Source organism: Jaculus jaculus, chromosome 15 (genome assembly GCF_020740685.1).
Source record: "Jaculus jaculus isolate mJacJac1 chromosome 15, mJacJac1.mat.Y.cur, whole genome shotgun sequence".
Lineage (NCBI taxonomy): Eukaryota > Metazoa > Chordata > Mammalia > Rodentia > Dipodidae > Jaculus > Jaculus jaculus.
In genome coordinates, this window is record NC_059116.1 from 2,552,715 (window position 1) to 2,577,382 (window position 24,668).

At 42.4% G+C, this 24,668-nt stretch overlaps 1 protein-coding gene across 5 annotated transcripts in view; it reads left to right on the top strand.

Annotated features, from left to right (window-relative positions):
• The window catches only part of Wdr7 (WD repeat domain 7), a 314,228-nt gene that overhangs the window by 179,574 nt on the left and 109,986 nt on the right, over nucleotides 1-24,668 (top strand). For all 5 annotated transcript variants that reach the window (XM_004654764.2, XM_045134797.1, XM_045134798.1 and 2 more), the window contains one exon: nucleotides 771-992. In XM_004654764.2, coding sequence (XP_004654821.2) covers nucleotides 771-992 — 222 coding nt within the window. The remainder of the gene's footprint in view (nucleotides 1-770; nucleotides 993-24,668) is intronic.

Sequence of the window (24,668 nt, forward strand, 5' to 3'; positions counted from 1 at the left end):
ACACAGAGAAAGAGGCAGATAGAGAAAGAGGGAGAGAATGGACATGCCAAAGCGTCTAGTAGCTCCATATCCATGTGCTACCTAGTGCATTTGATTTATATGGGTCCTAGGGAATCAAACCTGCATCCTTTGGCTTTGTACAAGGCAAATACTTTAATCACTAAACAATTTATCCAGCCCATATTTTATTTATTTGTGAGAGAGAGAGGTTGAGAGGGAGAAAATGGGCACACCAGGGTCTCCAGGTGCTGCAAATGAACTCCAGATGCATGTACCACTTTATGCATCTGACTTACATGGGTCCTGGGGAACTGAACCTGGGTCCTTTGGTTTTGCAGCCAAGTGCCTTAACTACTAAGCCATTTCTCCAGCCCTATGATTTTTATTTTAGAAGTTATAAAGTAATGTTGCATCACTGCAGGCATCATTAGAACACAGCCCGCAAGCAATCTAAAATATGCATACAAATTATACAAATCTAGAAAATGAGAAATAACCAAAATTTTGTATGAAAGAATAAACCCATTTTCTGTGAACTCATTTGTGATTTGGCCTTTTTGTGCACAACTTTAAAAACTCATGACAAAATCCTTGAACATTATTTCCCTTTCTTAGACTCAACTGGGTCCTTTTTGCCTCATCCTATTGTTACCACTCATGGCAAACACTGTTCTTTCCTAAATGCATAATAATCAAGAATGGTTTCCTAGCCACAAGGCCTTTTTGCATTGATATTCTTGTCATTTATGTTCCTGTGTTTGGGTTTTCAGGTTGCTTGTCAAGTGCCCCACAAATGAAAAAAATTTCCACCTCGTATGAAGAGAGACGGAAGCAGGCCACTGCGATTGTCCTACTAGGAGTGATAGGAGCAGAATTCGGTGCTGAAATTGAGCCTCCAAAACTGTTGACCAGGCCCCGAAGCTCTAGTCAGATTCCCGAAGGATTTGGTTTGACTAGTGGAGGATCCAACTATTCACTGGCCAGACATACTTGTAAGTTTTAAAATTTCTGATACTGATCTATTGATTTTTAAGGCACATTATTTGTCAACAAAATGTCAGGATATTGAATGTAAAGTCTTGAGCTTTAGCTCATCGGCAATGCTCCAGTGAAGTTAAGAAGCAATGCAGTCTGCTTGGTATATTACTTTCTACTTATAATTAACTTAACTTCATTTTAAAAGTTCAAACATCAACTTAGAATATTTTTGTAGCATGTGCATGCATGTATGGCTGTGGGTGTGTATGTATATACATTGGTGTGCAGGTGTGTTTGTGTGTGTGCATGTAGAAATGGAGGTTAATGTCAGGTGTTTTCCTTGATTGCTCTTCACATTGTTTATTGAGACAGGATCTCCCTCTTAAAGGAGCTCACGAGGCTAGTCTAACTATCCAGGGAAGAGGGTAACGCTTGTCTAGAACCAAGTGTACTCTTTGAGAACTTGGGATAATGCACTATTATGCGAAGAGAACAGGGTCATGCTTCTACAGCAGTTGTATTTATTATTATTCCACTGAAAGAAATGACAAAGATCCCGAGGCTTCTAGCAAGCAAGCAGTGTTAGCTGAGGGAAGCTATGCTGATTAAACCAGTGTAGTGTTCTGCTGTGTTTCTGCTTTGTTATTTTATTGAAACAACTGTAAAGTATTTTAAAGGTAATCCAGGATTTGCTCTTACCTCTGCATTTTATTCAAAAGTCTCAAGGTCATTTGGTGATAAATTGCCTACCACAGGAATTATGACTTTTCTGTTTTTAACTTGGAGTATCTTGATTAAATTGAAAGTTACCATTTTAAGTCTTGGTGGTGGTGAGAAATAGCAACAGGCAACCATTAGTATGTAAATGTCCCATGGCTCATGTGGCTCTTTTCAGTCATCCATGATATTAACTTATTGTAACACTAATCTTCTGCTATATCTTTTGCCATGTGTTGTATGTGGTATTTAAAATGCATCACTCCCATTAAGTATTTACTCTCTGTGTCCTCTTATTGGATAAGATAATAATTATTCTCCCCATTTTGAGACAAGAACATTAAGATGCAGTATTTGATGAATGTTAACTGCTGATGCAGATAGTGATTTCTAGCCTCGCTATAGGGCTCTGAGGAGAGCATAGTGTAATCCAACCCCAGTTCTTGCACTGTTCAGTGACACTGATGCATAATATAGAAGTCACTTAGGACTCAGCGACATGCACCTCTGCTCTCAGCTATGTGGAAAGTAAAGTCAGGAAGATGACTCGGGCTGTGGTCTCTTTTCTGAAGGAACCCTCTAGTATTCCCTGGGCTTTCCGGTCCTGAAAAGCCTCATAAATGGACACATTAATATAGATGGAGATTGATTTTATAACAGATCTCTTTTGTAAGTTATGGTGCACATGTAACTTAGAAGAAAGTTAAGCCAAGCTCAATTGGAGAACAGTCCTAGGAGCCACGCTGGACAAGCCGTCCACCACTACACCACGCCGCACCACAGCTGTGTCTTCAACATGATTGTCAGCAACAATACGGCAAAACCACTGATAATGAAATGAGTAGTAGTTGTAAGTTATAACAAAGTAGTCACAGTGTCAAGGAAAGCAGGATGCATCTGCTACGATAAACTGTCACCATTCGGCCATCAGCTTGTGGTCCAGGGCTGCTGCTGTGGCTATAGTGACTGCATTGCACCACATCCATGTCCTTGGTGTACTCTGCACCCTGTTATTTCAAAATGTCTCAGTGCACTAACTAGCATTCTAAGTGCTTTTCCCTCTCTTCTCGTGTATGTCTAACCCTACCCCTACCCTGGTCCGAACGTTGCCATTGCATCTTCTGTACTTCGGCAAGGCACTCAGGTCATGTGCTGAGTGCTTTACACGTGCCTGTGGGGCCCTTATGTGGAATGTCTGCTCACAAAGTCACAAGCAAGATTGAGAGAGATGTGTTATTTTACTTTCTTCCACTCCTTTATTTTTTTTTTAATTTTTATTAACATTTTCCATGACTCTCCTTTATTTTTAATTTTTATTATTTTGAAGTAAGGTGGTTTCACTCTAGTCCAGGCTAACTTAGAATTCACTTTGTAGTCTCAGGCTGGCCAAGAACTCACAGTAATCCTCCTACCTCTCTGCCTCCCAAGTGCTTGGATTAGATTAAAGGCATGTGCCACCACGCCCAGGAGAGAGAGAGAGAGAGAGAGGGAGGGAGGGAGAGGGAATATGAATTGGTGCACTGGGGCGTCTAGCCACAGCAAACAAAGCCCAGACACATGCGCCACTTGCTGTCAGGCTTTATGGGCAATTATCTTAGCCATTTAGCCATCTCTCCAACTCTCTGTATTTTTAAATTTAAGAAATTTTAAATACAAATAATTTTTTAAAAATAAATATTTATTTGAGAGAGAGGAAGAGGTAGGTATATACAGAGAGCATGTGCACTTCAGGACCTCCAGGTGCTGCAAATGAACTCCAGATACATGTGCCACACTGTGCATCTGGCTTACGTTGGTACTAGGGAATCGAACCTGGGTCCTTTGGCTTCACAGGCAAGTCCCTTAATTGCTAATCCATCTCTCCAGTCCCCTCTTTGTATTTTTTATATAAGGTCTTACTATGTAGTCCAGGCTGATCCAAACTCAGAATCACCCTGCATTAGCCTCCCGAGTGTGGGGATTACAGACATGCACAACTCACCTGGCTGCCTGTGCTCATTTTAAAGCTTCATGGTAAGACTGGTACACAGCCAGAGTGGAAGAGCTGAGCGGGACATGGACTCCACACAGGTACTGTAAGCTGGTGTCAGTGGTGGGGTTCTTATCGCCAGACTACCCTCAAGCACAGGTTGTTGCACTTTCCCAGAAAATAGCAGGAGAACTAACCTGGGGGATAAGTGGTATCTCTGCTGTCCAGCCACCTGTCCTACTGCAGTTCCAGGAAGCTGCAAGGGACTGCTTTGTGTGAGTCTGATCACTCAGTAGCTGTGTGACTTTAAAGGCTTTCTGACTCAGTTTCCTAAATGAGGAAATAGAAGTAACAGTGGTGTCTACTTCACATAGTCACTGTGAGGATGAGGGAACCAGGGTATGCAAAGAATAGAGATAAGTACTCAGCATGCAGTGCTTTAAAATGGCAAGGACATTTGTCAGCAAAGCCAAAGGACCCAGGTTTCAAGTCCCCAGTATTCTTATAAAGCCAGATGTACAAGGTGGTGTTCATTTGCAGTGGCTGGAGGTACTATCGTGCTCATTTTTTTCTCTTTATCTGCCCCCTCTCACATAAATAAACAAAATAGTTAAAAAATTTTTTTTAAATTTTTTTTGTTTATTTTATTTATTTATTTATTTGAGAGCAACAGACAGAGAGAGAGAAAGAAGCAGAGAGAGAAAAAGAATGGGTGCGCCAGGGCTTCCAGCCACTGCAAACAAACTCCAGACGCGTGCGCCCCCTTGTGCATCTGGCTAACATGGGTCCTGGGGAATTGAGCCTCGAACCGGGGTCCTTAGGTTTCACAGGCAAGCGCTTAACCGCTAAGCCATCTCTCCAGCCCTTAAAATTTTTTAAAACATGTACTATGTATAGAAAGAAAATAAAAGAAATAGTTGTAAGTACCAACTTCTGCTATACTGTATTTGGAAACTTGGTTAGCAGTCTTTTCCTCCCACTCATTTTACCAAAGAGTTTTTTTGTTTTGTTTTGTTTTTATTTATTACCAACTCTAGACTCATGCACCACCTTGTGCATCTGGCTTATGAGGCTCCTGGGTACTCAAACCTGGTTCCTTTGGCTTTGGAGGCAAGTGCCTTAACCACTAAGCAATCTCTCCAGCCCTAAAAAAGAGTTTTGAGAGACTTTGATTAAAACATTAATAAGCATAGTATCCGTCCCTGAGTCATGCAAGCTTCCGGCAAGTAGATGTGGGTGGCATTGCTTCTCTGCTCTAGCAGCGTCTCCAGTCTGGGGTGAAGAGGTACTTTGTTTTCCCAGGCAAAGTCTTGCAGCAAAATCCACTGAGACAGAAGAATTGGAAGAATGGGGAATATTTTAGTATTGAGTTGTAAAAGGAAGCATAATTTCTAGTTCTCCTTCTTTTGTTAAAAATAATTTTATGCAAAATTACTTTGTTTTGGTAGTTTTCTTTTGCAGATAAAATGTGGTGCCAAACTCCACCTTCAAAAGCACACACACACAACTTAGTTCTGCTGTGCTTGAGTTGGTATTAAGAGCCCAGACAGCCACTGAGCCACCTTGATAAAACCCTAGGGCTTGTCAGAACATAATTTTCAAACCCAAGGAATGAGAAAAGCACTCCACTTTATTGATTTACTCGAAGAATTCAAGTCATCTCGTGGACTTGAGCTCTGATGGTGCCAAGTCCACCTGGGCAGCACCAAGAAGCCCACCATACTTACTATTTGTTTATGTGGAAAACATGCAGAGACATGAAATAGTTTTGAGCCCCTACCATCCAACATGAAATTAGAAATTGTGGTTTCTAAGGACATGGCAGGGAACCCATGAAGATGTTCACAACTGTTTCTGTTCAAGTTTACTGAAAGGCTTCTGAGAAAGCCCTTCAGTTCTTGGTGAGGTGAGACTGGATATTCTCTGTGGTCTCTTCTCATATAAAACTGTATGAACATTAGTAAATATAAATACTTTTCCTATAGTGACTCTAGAGCACACACATACTGAGATGTATGGTGTAAAGGTGTAAAAGAACTATTCTTTATAGTTGCCAGAAAATTTGAGAACATGGTTATGTATTTAAGAACTAGAATTAGCAGCATCTGGATGATATCACACTCAGGAGAGTGCTTGCCAGTGAGAGTGAAGACTTGAGTTCGGACCACAGGCACTCACAGAAAAGCAAGACACTTCAGCACGCGTCTGCCATCCAGCATGGGGAGGCAGAGGTAGGAGGCTCCTTTGTGGGATGTTTTGTGTTAGGAGCTGTGGAAATGATTCTCCGAAAACCTATAGATCATATCATTCTGCCAGGAAATTCCGTTCAGGAAAGGTGGACAGGGCAAAGTCTTCCCAGTCCCCTGAAAGGTTCTGTGGGCTTGACATCAGCTATGTTTGGCCTTACTTACTCCGCTGCTGATGTTGCACCTCAAGCAGAACTGGGCATGGTCCTGCTGGAGCCCCCCCATACCTGCATGCTCCCTTCCTCCCTTCCTCCATGCTCTGGATCCCCCCCCCCACATATCTGCATGCTCCCTCCTTTCATCTATCCTCTGGACCCCCCCCCCATACCTGCATGCTTTTTTCTTCAGGTTAGCACTGCATATTTAGAAAGGAAACTAAAATTCCTTGGAATTCAGGACTGTCAGAAAAGTAAAGATAAGACTGGAACCTCTTCATTATCAGACAAGAAAGGCTTTGAAAGGACAAGGGTATGTCAGAACATCATGGGGCCAAGATGAAGGCATGTCCAATAACTAAACCTGCCCCAATTCAACAATAAAATAAAAGATGTATTTTATGGAATTAATAAGGTATGTCTGAGTCCATAGTGATGTAATATTGTAGTAAATAAATGAGAAGTAGGAATTCACACCCAAGAATTTCAGTTCATAATGTAGAAGGGATGAGAGAAACTCAGAATCTCCTTTAGGAAAGACTGTAGTAATAATTGTTGCAGACCATATCCACTGACACATGCTTCATACATTAATCAAGAGTCTCCTGAAACATGTCAATTGCAAAGGGAAAGCAGGTTCTTACACTGTAGGGAAACGATGAAGGTTAACTCTGTGGGCAAGAGACATATCATATTCTCCTGATATTTTATGGAAGGGACATATCCTGCATTCTGTGGTGTTCCATCCAAACATACAGCCTTCAACCTAGTCACGGGAGCTTTCCACATGTCGGCTGAGGGCGTTCTTCAGTGTGAGTGATGGGTGCTCATCTCAAATGTCCAGGTTATGGGAGATAAGGCAGATCTGAGGCACTCCTATGAGGTGGGGACATGGAAACAAGACAGTTAAATGCAGCAAGACTTCCTGAAATTGATGTGGGAAATTCAAGTAAGGTCTGTAGTTGAGTAGTACTCAGCAAATAATAGCATTATAATTTTGATACAATGCTTATGTGAGCTCGTATTAGAAGGATATGGATAAAGAACTGCTGCATATGAACTCTCTACTCATGGAGATGTTTTTGTAATTCTAAAATTGGTTCAAGGCTGGCCGTGGTGGCGCACGCCTTTAATCCCAGCACTTGGGAGGCAGAGGTGGGAGGATCACCCTGAGTTCAAGGCTGCCCTGAGACTACACAGTGAATCCCAAGCCTGAGCTCAAGTGAGAACCTACCTTAAAAAACCAAAAAAAAAAAAAAAAAAAAAAGAAAAAGTCCAAAATATAGAATGTTCTTAAAAGGGGTTCTCGAGCCAGATGTGGTGGCACATATCCCTTTAATCCTAGGACTTGGGAGGATGAGGCAGAAGGATCAACAACTTTGAAGCCAGCCTGGGCTAACATGACCCCTCTCAAATAAACCAGGGTGGGAAAAGTACTGCTGTCTAATTTAGTATAGAGATGAATTCATAGCTCTAAAAATATTTAATGTATTTATTTATTTATTGGAGCAAGGGGGGAGAGAGAGACAAAGGTAGAGTCTAGGGACCCAACCCATGGGATGCTGCCACCTGCAGTTAGGATGGGTCTTCCCTCCTCAATTAATCTAATGTAGAAAAACCCTGTCAGTCATACCAAGTTTTCATGGTGATTGTAAATCCTGTCAAGTTGACCACCAGACATAACTATCACAGATAGTCTCCATAAATTATTTTTGTGTTTTTTGTGTGTTTGTTTTGTTTTTTCAGATAGGATTACTCTCTTGCTGAGGCTGACCTGGAATTCACTATGTAGTCTCAGGTTGACTTTGAACTCACAACAATCCTTCTACCTTGGCCTCCTGAGTTCTGGGAATTAAAGGCGTGTGCTACTACACCTCACCCATAAAATATTTTTTATTTCTTTATTTGAGAGACAGAGAAAGAAGCAGAGAGAGAGAGAGAGAGAGAGAAAGAGAGAGAGAGAGAATGGTTGCACCAGGGCCTCCAGCCACTGCAAACAAACTCCAAAAGCATGTGCTACCTTGTGCATCTAGTTTTGTGTGGGTCCTGGGGAGTTGAACCTAGGTCCTTTGGCTTTGCAGGCAAGTGCCTTACCAGCTAAGCCATTTATCCAGCCACTTAAATTATTATTTTTTTATTTTTAATTTTTGAGGTAGGGTCTCACTGTAGCTCACGCTGACCTGGAATTCACTATGTAGTCTCAGGGTGGCCTCAAACTCACGGTGATCCTCCTACCTCTGCCTCCCTAGTGCTGGGATTAAAAGTGTGTGCCACCATGCCTGGCTTTATAAATGATTTTTGTTTTTGTATTTTTATTTTTATTTATTTATTTGAGAGAGGGAAGGAGGTAGAGCTGAAGTACCCTTGTCATAGCTGCATAGATTTCTACACAGTACAGTAGTCTGGTAACTACTGAACAAGGTAGGGTTAAAACAAGAACTAAGCCAGGCAACACAACAATGAACTCTGCCTGTGAAGATGAGTACACCAAACCCTGTTTTGCATTTGCAGATCAATAAATAATGTTAACCAACTGTTGGCCCATATTTGCATTTCAGTAGCCTCATAATACCCTGTTTACTTACATGCCACTTCTGAGGATATTCCTAATAAGGAATAATTAATGATTTGTTAGCAAGATCAGATCTTTGATTATAATGGACACTAGATGTACAAATTCTATATTTAATTTTTATTTGCCTTTTACTTGCTCCTAGCTACTTTATCAGACTCTAGCAGTGGTTCCTGTAACCTCTTCTCATCACAGTGATCATTATGGTGTACTTTCTCCAAAATAGAAAAAGCAGTCCAGTTCCATCATGTGTCATCGAGTGTCCCAGTGCCATCTACTTGAGCTGTGGCTGTCAATTCACTGGACAGCATTCTGGCAGTTAGGGAAGAAAAAACAGCAAGTGAGGATTGACCAGTGTTCTTGTTTTGAAAAGGGAGCACTTTTGGCAGGAGACAAATTCTCCAGACTTTTCTTTTCTTTGAATTCTCCAGACTTTTAAGCACTGGAAAAGAGTTCTTGCCCCAGAGAAGGTCATGTCTTAAGCCCAGGTTCATTTAAAATCCAGCTTTGCCTGGCTGACTATCATAGTACAAGAGCAGTCTGTTCCCCTCTGTAGTGTGACCTCCCTTGGCCTCTGCAGCACTTAGGTGGGGTACGGTAGGCCACTCAATGTCTAGTTATGGGCAGTAGCACAAATCCTAAAATACCGCTGCATCCACTCCTGAGAACCACTGTTCCATACTTGGATCAACATGCTGTTCACACTGCTTTACTGCATTTACTCTCCAAGTGCCACTATCCTATACTTGGAGCAGTGTGCTATTCACACCACTTCACTGAATCCATTCTCTGAGTGCCGCTGTTCCGTACTTGGATCAGCCACTGTTCTTGGATCAGCTTGTGGTTCAGACTGCTTCACAGCCAGAAATCCCAATGCTGAGCTATAGGCTATTTAGTGAGCCAATTTCAGTGACTGTAGAGTTTGCCTTTTGTACATTCATATAGCACATATACATTAAACTATATAATATACTTAGCTCAAAAGATGTAATTTTTTTCCTTTTTTTTTTTTTTTTTTTTTGAGGTTGTGTCTCAGTCTATCCCAGGCTGACCTAAAATGCACTGTGTAGTCTCAGGGTGGCCTCGAACTCACAGCAATCCTAAAAGATGTAATATTTTTAAATGCCAAAGATGGAAAAGTTACTGCTATTCTTGTTTAGGACCTCCCTTAAGTCCTGAACATACAGTTATCTATGCATGTGTCCTATGTAGTGTAGCCAGTATGGGGAAGACGTATGCATGAACTTTGCACTATGAAATTTATCTTTAAAAATCAAAGATGGTTCCAACAGTCTAACTGATGTTACAACATCAGCTATGCTAGGAATTGGAAATATAGCAGGTCATTAAAACCAATTATATACAGGCCTAAGCTGAGAGCAATGACTGAATGAGACACTAGAAGAAATGAAAGGTGAGGAGTGATTTGTGTTCAGCTCATGAGGCGGGGTGTGATCTCTGCACAGGCAGAACATATTTTCATTCTCACTCTAGGATTATGTACATCCTCACAGACCAGTCCTTCCAGAATTATATACATCCTCACAGACCAGTTCTTTCAGATCATATACATCCTCACAGATCAGTTATTCCAGGATTATGTAAATCCTTACAGACCAATTTATCCAGGTTTATATATATACATTATCACAGACCAATCCTTCCAGGATTGTATACATCCTCACAGACCAGTCCTTCCAGGATTATGTAAATCCTCACAGATCAGTTCTTCCAGGATTATATACATCTTCACAGACCAGTTCTTCCAGGATTATATAAATCCTCACAGTCCAATTCCTCCAGGATTATGTAAATCCTCACAGACCAATTCTTCCAAGATTATATACATCCTTACAGACCAGTTCCTCCAGGATTATGTAAATCCTCACAGATCAGTTCTTCCAGGATTACATACATCCTCACAGACCAATTGCTCCAAGATTATATACATCCTCACAGACCAGTTCCTCCAGGATTATGTAATCCTCACAGCCCAATACTTCCAGGATTATATATATCCTTGCAGACCAATTCCTCCAGGATTATATCCTCACAGTCCAATTCCTCCAGGATTATGTAAATCCTCACAGACCAATTCCTCCATGATTATGTAAATCCTCACAGACCAATTGTTCCAAGATTATATACATCCCCACAGACCAATTCCTCCAGGATTATATAAATCCCATAGTCCAGTTCTTCCATGATTATGTAAATCCTCATAGACCAATTCTTCCAGGATTACATACATCCTCACAGACCAACTCCTCCAGGATTATGTAAATCCCCACAGACCAGTTGCTCTAAGATTATATACATCCTTACAGACCAGTTCCTTCAGGATTATGTAAATCCTCACAGACCAATTCCTCCAGGATTATATAAATCCTCACAGACCAATTCCTCCAGACCATATACATCCTTACAGACCAGTTCTTCCAGGATTATGTAAATCTTCACAGATCAGCTCTTCTAGGATTATGTAAATCCTCACAGATCAATTATTCCAGGATTATGTAGATCATCACAGAGAGATTCCTCCAGGATTATATAAATCCTCACAGACCAATTCTTCCAGGATTATGTAAATCCTTACGGAACAATTCTTCCAGGATTATGCCTGCAACCATAGTAGAAAGCACTTTACCCACCCTGGAGGTCTTGCAACTTTTATCTGCCTACAGATCCTGTGATTTCAGGTCTTTCATTGCAGTCTCTGGAATTCTATGAATGAAACCATAATTAATTTGATAATTTTGACTCCTGTGTATATGCTTGCTGTTCATTTCAGAGCTGCACATCCTGAGCAACCATCTGCAGCACAGTGACTCTTGACACTTGTTTCTCCATTTTAATGAAAGGTAGTATTTGGATCTTTTCAACTGCAAGAAAAGTACTAAGTTCAGCAGGTGGTTCCCCATGCTGTCTCACTGGTGATATACAATCATTATCATTCCATTATCCAGAAATGAAGTATGTAATCATGTGTTTATGACCTGGTATCACTCTTTACAGTTGTAGACATCTACAGTGAATTGAATGCATTGCAAGGCTGGTGGGTTGATAGCCTTGCAGAATTTGTGAATAAGAAAATGCTCTAGCTAATTGCTAATACAGTATGTTTTTTCAAAGCCTTAACCTTTAGAATAGCTACTAATTAGAAGTGGGTTTTATTTTAAGATTTATTTTTATTTCTTTATTTATTAGAGACAGAGAGAAAGAGAGATAGAGAGATAGAGAAGAGAGAGACAGAGGGAGAGAGAGTAAGAATTGGGCAAACCAGAGCCTCTAGCCACTGCAAACAAACTTGAGACACATGTGCCACCTTGTGCATCTGGCTTATGTGGGACCTAGAGAATTGAACCTAGGTCCTTAGGCTTTGCAGGCATGCACCTTAACCCCTAAGCCATCTCTCCAGCTTGGTTTGTTTTCTTTTTGTAACTTAAGTATAATTCCTTCCAAACTTGGCAACAAGTAGCCTAACTTTCTGGACAGTGATTATGTTTTTACAACTCATGTCTATGTGGAAAGTACAAGTTAGCAATCATTTCTTCTTTCCTCATTTGGAGACCAAGATAAAGAATGTGGGTTCTCCCTGACAGAAAGTCAAACCTCAGAAGACTACATTCTGCCCTCACTGAAGACGGTCTTTGGCCATAGGCTTGTGTTTGAATGGGTCATTTTGCTGAAGAAACTTCACTTCTGGTTACCATTTTCTTTAGCTTCTTTCCTCAAAAATGCCAGAATCTTTAGAGTCAGTCATCTCCAGACATGCTCTGCAACATTTAAAAGTTTTAAAATGCACTATAGAATAACAAACAGATTGGAAGAGATGAAGAAAGGTTACAAAATATTGACACAAATATTATGAGGGCAAAGTATTGATGGTTAAGCTATTGAAATGTACTGGAATAAGAAGGGGTGCAGACAGCCTGTAGCCTCCCAAGCCTACCCACTGCTGAGAGGCCTTATAGAAGGCAGAATCGGGTGAAGAAAACACTTAAAGCCAAAATGAAATCCAAAATCTCAGGTGGAGCACATCCAAACAGTGAAGGAATTTCTGCATTATGTTAGTTCCCTTTTTGATACTAGAAAATCTATTGTTCCGTTTTGCTGTTTAGTTTCTGATCACTTTTATTCTGTTATAATTACATATACAAATGTTAGTGTCCTGGTAATTTAACATTAATGAAATATAATTTATTATTATTTAGAATGTGTTTGCATGTGAGTGTGTCAGTGTGTTCTTGTGTGCAGCACTCAGCTGTGACACATAGCACATCTAGAGAACAGTCAGAGAACATTTGTCAGGTTGGAGGACCTTGTGCTTCTTGGAGATCAGAGACCCACTGTCAGGAAGTTAAATTTGCTTTGATCTTTAGTTCAGAATGGGCTTGCTGGGGTCCAGGCACCTTAGTATCTCTTGACTGACAGTAGGGAATTACTTTGTTGCTTCAGAAACTGATCACAAAGGGAAGTAAGCACTATCCTGTGGTTTGTTTATATATATAAATGTACCTTGACCTGGTCAATTGTGGAGGAGAGAAAATTTTTTGACAGTTTTCTAGCGAATAAATGCAGGTGGGATGAGAGAGTGTCATTATTTTGTCCCCTAATGAATGACTGGAGTTGGGATGTAGTTACAAATACCACCTCAAGAGAGACAGCATTCTGCACTTAGGGAAGTTGCATAGCACTGCAGCCTGAATCTTTCCAAGCAGTTTACAGGAGTGGCAGAGGTCAGAGCACTTTATGCATTGTGGAACTATAATCGCTGGCGTTCAGACTTACGGAAACCCCATGTGGTAAAGGACATGGTAGTGGGCAGACCGAGGCAAAGTATAGTTGCAGAAATGTAAGAGATGAGATCAACACAAGCTAGTGAAGAAAGAGAGCGAAGGGATGCAGACAGCCAAGAAAGGAGGGAAAGCTGGCTAGGGAACAGGCAGAAAGAAGCCCATCTAATGTCAGCTCCTATCACTACCTGACAAACTCAAAGAACTGACTGTCATTTTCCATGTGATAGTAGTTCATTGTTGTTCTTTATGAATGTTCCAAACTTTAAGGTGGACATGATGGAATATTTATAAATGGGATCTGCTGAAGTAAGAAAGTGTTCCGGAGGAGGAGGTGAAAGGCAGATGTGCAGCAGTGTTGACTGGGAGGGATGATGGGTGTGGTGAGGTATATTTCCATACTTTTTCTGTCCACCTTGTTTGTGTTTGGATTTTCATAATGAGAAAACATGTATGGACCTGGAGAGATGGCTTGGTGGTTAAAGTGCTTGCCTGCAAAGCCTAAGGACCCAGGTTCAGTTCCCCAGTCCCCATATAAGTCAGATGCACAAGGTGGCACCTGTATCTAGAGTTCATTTGCAGTTGCTAGAGACCCTGGTATACCCGTATATTTTCTCTCTTTTCTCTCGCTTTCTCCCCCTCTTTTCTCTCAAATATATAATAAGTTATAAAAATGTTTAAAAAATTTTATGAAAATGGAGCTTCTGTCCCACACAGCAGTGAGCTCCAGGCCACTGGTCTGTGTTGTGATTTGGGTCTGGGGCAGGCCCAAGAATTGGTGTGTTCATTATGTACATCAGGTGATTCTCTTTCCACCAGGATTAAACGCCTCAGGCTGGATTGTCTCTAAGTGTCATGGCATTCTGCTCTTCTCGTGTTGCCTTGAGTGACACGAACAAGATGTGCTCTAGAAAATAGGGCAAAGACAAGACTACCTGTCAACTTGTACTTGCCAGGGCCTTGAAGGGTTAAGTGTAGGTGATAGAATGTGAATGAAATTCATCGTTCATGTCATGTGGAGTTTTAGTGTTGCTTCAGTGTTGGGCAGTGTGGACTAAACACTGAAGTATGCACTGTGTCACAACTGGGACGGTATAAGCTTGGGGTTCATTTACACAGAGTCTTGTGGCATTTGAGGGCTTTGGCCTCTGGACCTGCTTTGGAGCCTGCTCTTCAGTTCATTAACAATGCAGTCCCTCGGTTTTGTCATCTGCCTAATGGGGAATGTGGAGCCTTCCATGTCTGACTCTGCTAAAATTAGCATAGTCGTTGCTTCTGCATTGCTGTGAGCATGCTACCTAACAAAGGACTTAAGGGAGGAGGAGAGGCTTGCTTTGACTATTTCAGGACATGCTAGTCCATCCTCACAGGGAAGGCTGGGTGAGCGACTACTGCATCCACGAGTTAGAGCTGGTGTGGGAGACGTTCACATGGCTGTGGACAGATGGCGGAAGAGAGTGGCAAGCCAGAACCAGGGCTGCTGTAACCTCCAAGGGCCCACATCCTGGGACCTACTTCTGCCAGCAAGGCCCTGCCTACAGAGGGTCCATCTCTCCCACAGCCTGTGGGGACATTTCAGATTCACCACAACGAATGTGATGCATAATGATATTTTATTCTTTGTTTTATTTACTGCTCTAGTCCCCTCTGTCTGCTCTAACACAGTGCTTTAGAGTGACTTGTATTTAAGCCACAGAAATGTATTGTTTAAGCTCTGGAGACCAGGAAGCCCACCAGCAGAGTGCCAGCAGCTCTGTGCATTCTGAGGGCTTGACCCCACAGGCACTTTCTGATCCGTGACCTCATGTGGTAGACAGGATGAGCCACCTCCCTGAGGCCTCTCTCGTAAGGGCGTTGATGACCTCCTCCCCTACCCAGAGTCATGCCTCTTAATATCTTCAAGTTGGAGAACTTTAGGGGGCACAGACATTGCAACCATAGCAGCTCTGTCAGTGGACCGGGTGGGATTTGAGAACTACTTTTTGACTTATAAGCAGCCATGAGATGTGCTTGTTGTTTGTGGGGTATGCCCTCTCTTCTTCCTGGGATAAAGCTCTGTAGACTTGCATTTAAGCAGGTAGCGTTAGGTCCTTCCCACACTCTGAGCCCCAGGTCTCTTGTTAGGCTCATTGTCTGTCTTGGAGCAGAATTGATCTTCCCTTCACCTTTGATTCACTGTCTCTGATTTTGAATGGAAGAAAAATAGCATTATCTCATGTTAAGTAGGACAGAGTTAACAAGAAGAAGACTGGAAAGCACTTGTAATATTTGTGTTTTTCTCTGCCACATCTGTATGTGTTTATACATGTAGAATATTCAGGTGAGTAATTCCTGACCATCCTTTGACACTCAGGAGATCACTCTTCATACATGTGGAAATCATTCTGCACGTGCTTGTTAAAACACAGCCTAGCACCTGAGATTGTTGGGAGCAAACAGCATAATTATTTCTTTGTACTCTCAGTCAGATCCCTCTGCAGATAACACCTCATTGTGGAATATGGTACAGATAGTTTTGTGTAAATGTTGTACCTCATATGGACAGAACCTTTTTCTAGCAGTACTAATTATTATTAGTAATAATATGTTGCTTGAGGTTTCTGGGAAGCACTTTTTTCTCACCCTCAAAATTGAAAAGAACATATTCCTCACAGGGCTGTCTTTAGAGCTAAATGAAATATCACATGTAAACATGCCACACAGCACCTGCCACCTACCATGCAGTGAGCACGCATGAGCTCCCATGCCCCTTTCATTTCTGCGCTCATCCTTTTGTTTTCCTGTGCTGCCAGGTAAATACTTTGTAGTATTTTTAAATATTAGAGTCCCGAAAGTAAAGTCCACCTTTAAATCTAGGTATTGTTTACAAATAAACAACTGTACTTGGAGAAATTTACAAACACTTAAAGGAGGGACACAGAAGGAGGATGATGTGCCAGATCCTATCCTCCGTTGAGCAGGACCCACACCTTATTAATTACTCCTGTCAACTCAAGAATCAGGCCTGTCCCCATATAATTTTACCTTACTAGATGAAGAAATGAATGCTCACTCATGTCACTTTATAGTCTCCACAATTAGATTTAATGTTCTGTTTTTAACCACTAGGGAGGCAAAGTAGCTTTTGCTATGGAACAAAGTGAGTCAGGAAAAAGGCATGGAGTGAGGGCCAGGATAAATTGTCTAGAAGACATCGCAGTTGTACAGTCAGGCCCATGTTGCTGCCAGAAAACACGTGACCAAGAGCAGCCTCTGGGAAAGAGGGATTATTTTGGTTTATAGGCTCAAGGGTAAGCTCCATGATGGCAGGGGGAAAATGGTGACGTGAGCAGACAGTGGACATCACCTCCTAGCCAACATCAGGTGGACAACAGCAACAGGACAGTGTGCCAAACACTGGCAAGAGGAAGCTGGCTATAACACCCATAAGCCTGCCCTCAACAGTGCACTGCCTCTTGCTGGATTCAGTTCCCACATAATTCCCAAATGGCCATCAGCTGGGGACCTAGCATTCAGAACATGTAAGTTTGTGGGGAACTCCTGAATCAAACCACCACATTCCATCCCAGAAAACTTCATCTGGTGCTGGCAGTTCCCCTTGGCACCTATCTCATAGCCCTGGCATCTCTACTGGGGTCTCCACTGCAACTCATGGTTCATCCTCATGGCTCCATAGAATCTTCATGCAGGTAATCCAACAAACCTGCTTCATAATGCCCATGACCATTTCCAAAATAACAAAACCGTGCTGCAAATTCAGTGACCCTCTGTTTCCTCATTTGTTATATTCTGTAATGCCAGGTGGGCTGCCACATTGTTAATCTGGTGGGCGGGGAGGGAATAAAGCAAACTTTGAAGAACAGGACATTCCTTGAGCATTCAGACCCCTTCAAAAGACTCTGCATTCTTTCTGTTGTCCTAATGCAGGTTAGCTGGCCTAATCTCACTGGTTGTAATCTCTCATACAATTGCAGCTGAACAGGCAGAAGTTTTAGCCCAGAGATTTCATTTCTGTGCCATAGCCCTCTGCACACACCAAACCATTTCTATGCAATACAGCCCTGCACAAGTTCTCAGGACACAGGCATAAAAGCAAGCCTCTCATACAAACTGCTTCTAGTCCAGTCCAGACAAAGCTCTTTCTCATCCTCCCAAGACAAACCTCACAGTCCATAGTTCTTACTGCATTCAGGTTTTTCAACAATGGCCAGAATAGTCCATCAAGCTGTACTTATAGCACTGCAAGACATCTCTTAGGCCAAGGTTTCAAATTTGTCCACATTCCTCCAGCAAATTAGTTCCAAAAGGCCAAAAGCCACACAGTCATGTTTCTAGCAGTAATGATCCCATTTCTCGGTACCAAGTTTTTTTTGTTTTGTTTTGTTTTTTTTTTTTGTTTTGAGGTTAGGTCTCACTTTAGCACAGGCTGACCTGAGATTCACTCTGTATTCTCAGGCTGGCCTTGAACTCACAGCAATCCTCCTACCTCTGCCTCCCAAGTGCTGGGATTAAAGGTGTGTGCCACCACACCCAGCTTCGGTAACAATTTTACTGTTGTAATCAGGTTCATGTTGTTGGTATAAAACACCTGACCAAGAGTAGCTTGTGGGGAAGAGAGTTTATTTTGGCTTACAGACTCGAGGGGAAGCTCCACGATTGCAGGGGAAAATGATGACATGATCAGAGGATGGACGTCACTTCTTGTCCAGTATCAGATGTACAACAGCAACAGGAGAGTGTGCCAGATACTGGCAAGGGGACACTGGCTATAATACCCATAAGCCCACCTCAACAATACACTGCCTCCAGGAGTCCATCAGCTGAGGACCTAGCATTCAGAACACCTAAGCTTATGGGGGACACTCAAATCAAACCACTACAGTGATTATACTCATTGCACCATGAGCCCCTCTATTTTTTTCACATGCTGGAGGTTTTTATTCATAGCTCATGCAATATTATATGTACACAATCATACTTCTCATGTGCATTTGTCTTTAAATGTCCATACAATATAAATATGTAGCAGCTTCATGCAAAGTTATCTGTTTGATATTTTTATTTATTTGTTTGTTTGAGACAGGCAGAGAGAGTGTGTATGTATGGGTATGCCAGGGCTTCCTACTGCTGTAAATGAACTTCAGACATACACGACATGTTGTGCATCTACCTTTATGTGGTTACTGAGGAATCAAACCCAGGCTGTTAGGCTTTGCAAGCAAGGGCCTTTAACTGCTGAACAATCTCTCCAGCCCAAATCTCTTTGAGTACCTCATTCCTGGCCATTTCAAGAGATGATTTGATAATGTGTCCTTTTGTTTCAGTATGTGGAGTAGCAAAAAAGATTGGGCACCGTTATTCTGTGATATACTTGTAGGCATAAAAAATTATTCAGTGGTATCAAATTAAACCCACACATTGATACAAAGCCTTAAAATAGCTTGGTGACCCTATTTATTTTTTAATTTTTATTTTTCTAAAAGATTTTATTTTTATTTATTTATTAGAGACAAGGGTCAGGAAGAGAGCGAGAGAGAGAGAATGGGTGTGCCAGGGCCTCTGCCCACTGCAAAAGAACTCCATATGCATGTGCCAATGTGTGCATCTGGCTTATGTGGGACCTGGAGAAGTGAACCTAGGTCCTTTGGCTTTGCAGGCAAGTGCCTTAACCACTAAGCCAGCTCTCCAGCCCAGTCCTATTTATTTCTCTTTATATATCCTAGAAAATTTGGAAGGATTTGGGTATTTTTATATGTTCTGTATCAAAAGTAAATACTGCAGCCTATTTTAGATTATGCTTAATTGCCAATGACAGTAGAACAAGAAATATATATTTCTTATTTTGATTTATAGCATTCTTTCTTGTCTACTGAAAATAAAAACTATATATAGTGCTTTTGATCTAAATTTGATTATATTGAAAGAATAGCTAATGAAAATTAATCCCTATATAACTGGATTAAATATTTAGTGAAAAGTGTCTATATTTGAAAGAGATTTTTAATGTGAAAACTGCCCCAACAGTCACGTATGAAGCAGCTGAGAGCCTCCTATGTCTTTCACAATTAGTCAGCCTGGGAGGAAGAGAGCACATATTGATTTCCTGTATAGTAAATGTCCCATTGTCTCTCTTCCTCTTGTACCACACACACATATCCACCTACACACCATACTTAGGTACACTGCCCAGAACCCAGTGTCTACCCACTGCTTTCATCATTGTATAACAAAACTAGAATGGGATATTTTCATTCCTTGTAAACAAAGTGACATTAAATCACATAAAATGAACATCCATGTAGTGTTAGCTTTAACATGTAATGTGTTTATAAACTGGTAAGTCAAGATTAAAGTTCCCTCCTGATGACATGCTTATGCCATAGCATCTGTTCTGTGGAGGCATCCACATGATGCAGAAGCAATGTCAAAACACAGGCTGTAGTGGATGCTGTTTTTAGAAGTAATATGATGATTATACAAATTCAGATTGTCCTTTCTGTGTGATCTTTTGATTTATTTCAGGAACAATGTACTAAATTAGAGAATGTCAATTTTATTTATGTGGTTTTATTTATGTGGTTTACTGCAGTACGGGTTTATTTATATAGCATGCTGTGATTATACTGTGGTATAGTTTTTATCCTATTTGTGATTGCTCTGGTAGCATCCAATTTTTTTTTCCCAACACAGACTTTGAAATGCTAGTCTAATTGTCATGAAGCTCAATGGATAAAATTAGTGAGAGGTTCTCAAACAAAGAATAATAAAGATTTTATTGAGAAAGCTACCCCAAAGGGCAATCTCATGTAAGCATCCAGATTTCAGATTTACAATACTACATATGAACATTCCTTCTTTGTCTTAAATAAATATAAACTATTGTCAAAGATTTTTAGCTGTTACCTTGGCTACATCTATGATAAAGGTATTCCTAATATTACATAGTGCCTCATACTTGATCTCAAAAGGACCAGAGCTCCTTTACTTAAAAGGCAGAGAGCATTTTGTCATCAGAGTTACTTGTTTTTTTTTGAGGTAGGGTCTTGCTCTAGTTCAGGCTAACCTGTTATTCACTATCTAGTAACAGGGTGGCCTCAAACTCACAGTGATCCTCCTACCTCTTCTGCCTTCCGAGTGCTGGGATTAAAGATGTGTGCCACCACACCCGGCCAGAGTTACTTTTCCATCATACATTCTGTGTTACTTAATACATTGTGGCGCATTCTAGTGTGGCAAACATCCCCAATTTCCTTTAGAAATGTATTTGACTTTCCTCTTCATTGGACGCAGTACCTGCATGTTTCTGAATTGAGTGGTGCTTCATAGATGACTTATAAAACACAAGGGCAGCCCTTGCATCCCAGAATCCTGAAGGTGGACTTGGCTGCAGTAGGAGAGCTGTTTACTGGAGCGTTCCATTACCAGAGCCACCGCTCTGGGTTAGATAATGGACTCAGAGGTTAAGAGCAGAGGATCTCACCAGCTCCAATCAGCAGGGCCTTTCCAGGGCTAATTACCTCTTTACTGCGCTGACTCTAATGTGACATGTTTATTGCCTTAACTAACAACTCATTAGCTTAGTTGATGTTTTTGTCAATATTAATTCGTTCATTTAAGCCAAGTCAAAGCTTAAACAAAGATGTCCAGACTGAGAAGCGGCCAGCAGAGTGACTTTTGTCTCATCTTTTCCTCTCACTCAACTGCAGTAAACGAAATGTGGAAAGGAAATATTTAAAGTCCTTGTATTCAGAGTGCCGGTGTCGGCCCTTTTCCCAGCATATAGAAGATTCTGATTGTATTTCTCCTGTGCATGTCCAAGTCTGTGTGTCACAGCCTGCTGATGGGGACACCATTGGTGCTCCTCCACAGTGCGTGTGTAGAGGGTTAGCCCTTGCAGTTCCGCGTTCCAGTGCAGGCTTTACTGCCGTTATTAGAAAAGAGATCAGGTAATTTTTCATGATTTTAATATTCACTGGACAATTGTAAAATTACTTTGAGATTTATTTTGTAATGGTAACTTACTTAATTAGGTTGTATGAATTATTTAAACGAAGATGCAGTTTAAAGGTTATAAAGAAATATTTCATTTCTTGTCTTTTTCCCAGTGCTGAGGACCAAACCCAGAGCCTTGTGCTCATCCACTGAGCTAAATCCTCAACCCTGTTTATTTGAGGGGGAAGACACATGCGCGTGCGTGCGCGCACACACACACACACACACACACACACACACACACGGGGGGGGGGGGCAGGGAGAGAGGGCGGGGGAGAATGGGCTTGTTAGGGCCTCTAGCCACTGCATATGAACTCTAGATGTATGTGCCACCTTGTGCATCTGGCTTTACATGGGTACTGGGGAATCAAACCTGGGTCCTTTGGCTTTACTGGCAAGTGCCTTAACTGCTAAGCAATCTTTTCCTTTCACTTTTGCTTTTGGCCAGAGTTTGGTTCAAATTAATGGTACTTCTTGGAGAAGTTTACTGTTTTGATTTCAGATACTTTTTATTAATTATTAAACTCTCATTGTGCTACAACAATGTAGATGGATGGAGTAGTTGAGTATATGCAACTAAGAAGTAACTTCAGAACTCTGGAATCCATCAGACAGATTGCGTACAATACACATGACTAGAAGGGTGAAGTGAATTTCTGTTGCAGTCCAAGATCAGTGAAGCTGGGGTGGAAGGGAAGTCCATTGTGGACAGGCCAGCTTCTATTTTGAAGGCTGGAGCCTCACTCTGATTGGCTAGTTCTGGGAGGTGCTCCGACCAGAGGATAATTAAACTGTACCAGAAGAATCCCATCTATTTCATCTGCCCATCTGTGCCAGTAGAAGGGCACATGGACTCCAGGTCATTGTCAGAAGTCATAAGAAATAAGAATGCTTTGTCTGAATTATGTACATATTCCACACTAAAGTTCTGACTGTACTTACCTTCTTGGCTTTCTCAATGACCATCCAGTGAGATTCCCAGTGATTCGTATAGTGCTGAATCCATTAGCATCTTCTCAGCCCTGTCTCTGTCTCTTGGTCACATATGACAGTTTGAGCTGGACCAGAATTTGAAACTTTGAGACATCATCATCCCTCCTGTGATTATATTGGCCATGTATCCTGTCTTGATATTTAAGAGTTCCTTGTTGTCTGCATCCATTCTCTATAGCTCTTGTGTCATCTGCACATGAATGACCTCCAAATTTTAATTCTCACCCTGCTTTTTATCCCTACTTATAGAGTCCATGTTCATGGACTCAACTGACATCCACTCTTAGGTGTTTGTTGTGTATACCAAGTTTGAAATGCCTAAAACTTATCTGGATGGCCATCCGCACTAGGCACAAAGACCTCAAAGTGTCTTCCACTTACCTGGCTGGCTGGCGCACTGGGCACAAAGGTCTTCCTCCTGTTCAGCTATCCCTCATCTTTGCAAACGCCACTGCCATTCTACAAGTGCTCACACCTGAGTTCTTGTCACTCCTATCTCTATCGCGACCATATCCAATCCTAACCGGAATTTTGTGTGTTTTGCCGCTAAGACATTTTATTCTGAGTTCTTTGTTCTATCATTGCTGTTATAGTCTGAGCTTTCCTCATCTCCTGCTGCACTTCTGCAAGATTCTCTCAACTGGCCTCCCCCATTTCACCCTTGGCCCCACTGTGGTCTGTTTGTGCACCCCACCCAGCTGCCTTCCGAGTAGTAGCAAACCAGGCAACTCTCCTGCACATGCCATTCCACAGGTGCCTCGTGACACTGGAAATATAAGGCCTCACCTTTAAAATCCCCGTGCAGTCCTTTTGAGATGACCTCTGTGACCTCACGTTTACTGCTCTCCCCCTTGTCCACTGCCATGCAGCCATATGGAACATTATAGAGTTCCTGTGGTGTCCCTGGGCCATTTGTGCTTCTCCCATCAGAGTTTGATGCCTCCAGCTCCCCTCAGACCTCCGTTGAGAAGTCTCCTTCCACACTCATTTGTTTCGGTCTCTTCCTGGTCTCTTGTCCTCCTTTATTTTTCTGCTCATCACTTCGTAGAACTTGGTGTGTCTGTCGGTTCGTCTGGCTGGTGCATCCCACCCAGAGTGGAAGCTCCATCCAAGCCTCGGTTGACCTGCTTTAGCAGCGCCTGGTTCACTGTAGGCTCTCAGTAATACTGTGTACCGTGTCCGAGCTCCTGTGTCCCAGGATCTTCTCTCTCCTCGTCGTCTTACCGCTTCCTGTCCTCATTCACACCATCCACGCTTATGAGAGGAGCATGTAGAAGTATGTGGCCTTGTCAATATTTGGTGGATTATAGGGCATTGCATGCACATGGATGCATGTTTGTGTGTGTGTGCATGTAGGCCAGGGTTCAGCATGGGTGTCAGTCGTTACCTCAACTCAGCAATTCAGGTAGCTGACAATCGCGGGTACCCTTCAGACTCCACCCCCCCACCAACACTTGGATTACAGGGGCATGCCACCAGGCCTGGCACGTTCATGTGGGCAATGAGATATGAACTCAAGACTTCATGCTTGCCCCGAGCCCTTGGCCTGCTAAGACCCCTCCCAAGCCTGAGCACAGATCACACACTGATCACACCTGCTGAACCCCCTCCCTAGCCTCAGCATAGATCACACACTGATCACACCTGCTGAGCCCCCTCCCCAGCCTCAGCACAGATCACACACTGATCACACCTGCTGAGCCCCCTCCCCAGCCTCAGCACAGATCACACACTAATCACACCTGTTGAGTCCCCTCCCCAGCCTGAGCACTGATCACACACTGACCACACCTGCTGAGCCTCCTCCTCAACCTCAGCACAGATCACACACTGATCACACCTGCAGAGCCCCCTCCACAGCCTGAGCACAGATCACACACTGATCATACCTGCTGAGCCTCCTCCCCAACCTCAGCACAGATCACACACTGATCACACCTGCCAAGTCCCCTCCCCAGCCTGAGCACAGATCACACACTGATCACACCTGCTGAGCCTCCTCCTCAACCTCAGCACAGATCACACACTGATCACACCTGTTGAGTCCCCTCCCCAGCCTGAGCACTGATCACACACTGATCACACCTGCTGAGCCTCCTCCTCAACCTCAGCACAGATCACACACTGATCACACCTGCCAAGCCCCCTCCCCAGCCTCAGCACAGATCACACACTGATCACACCTGCTGAGCCCCCTCCCCAGCCTGAGTACTGATCACACCTGATGAGCCCCCTTCCCAGCCTCAGCAC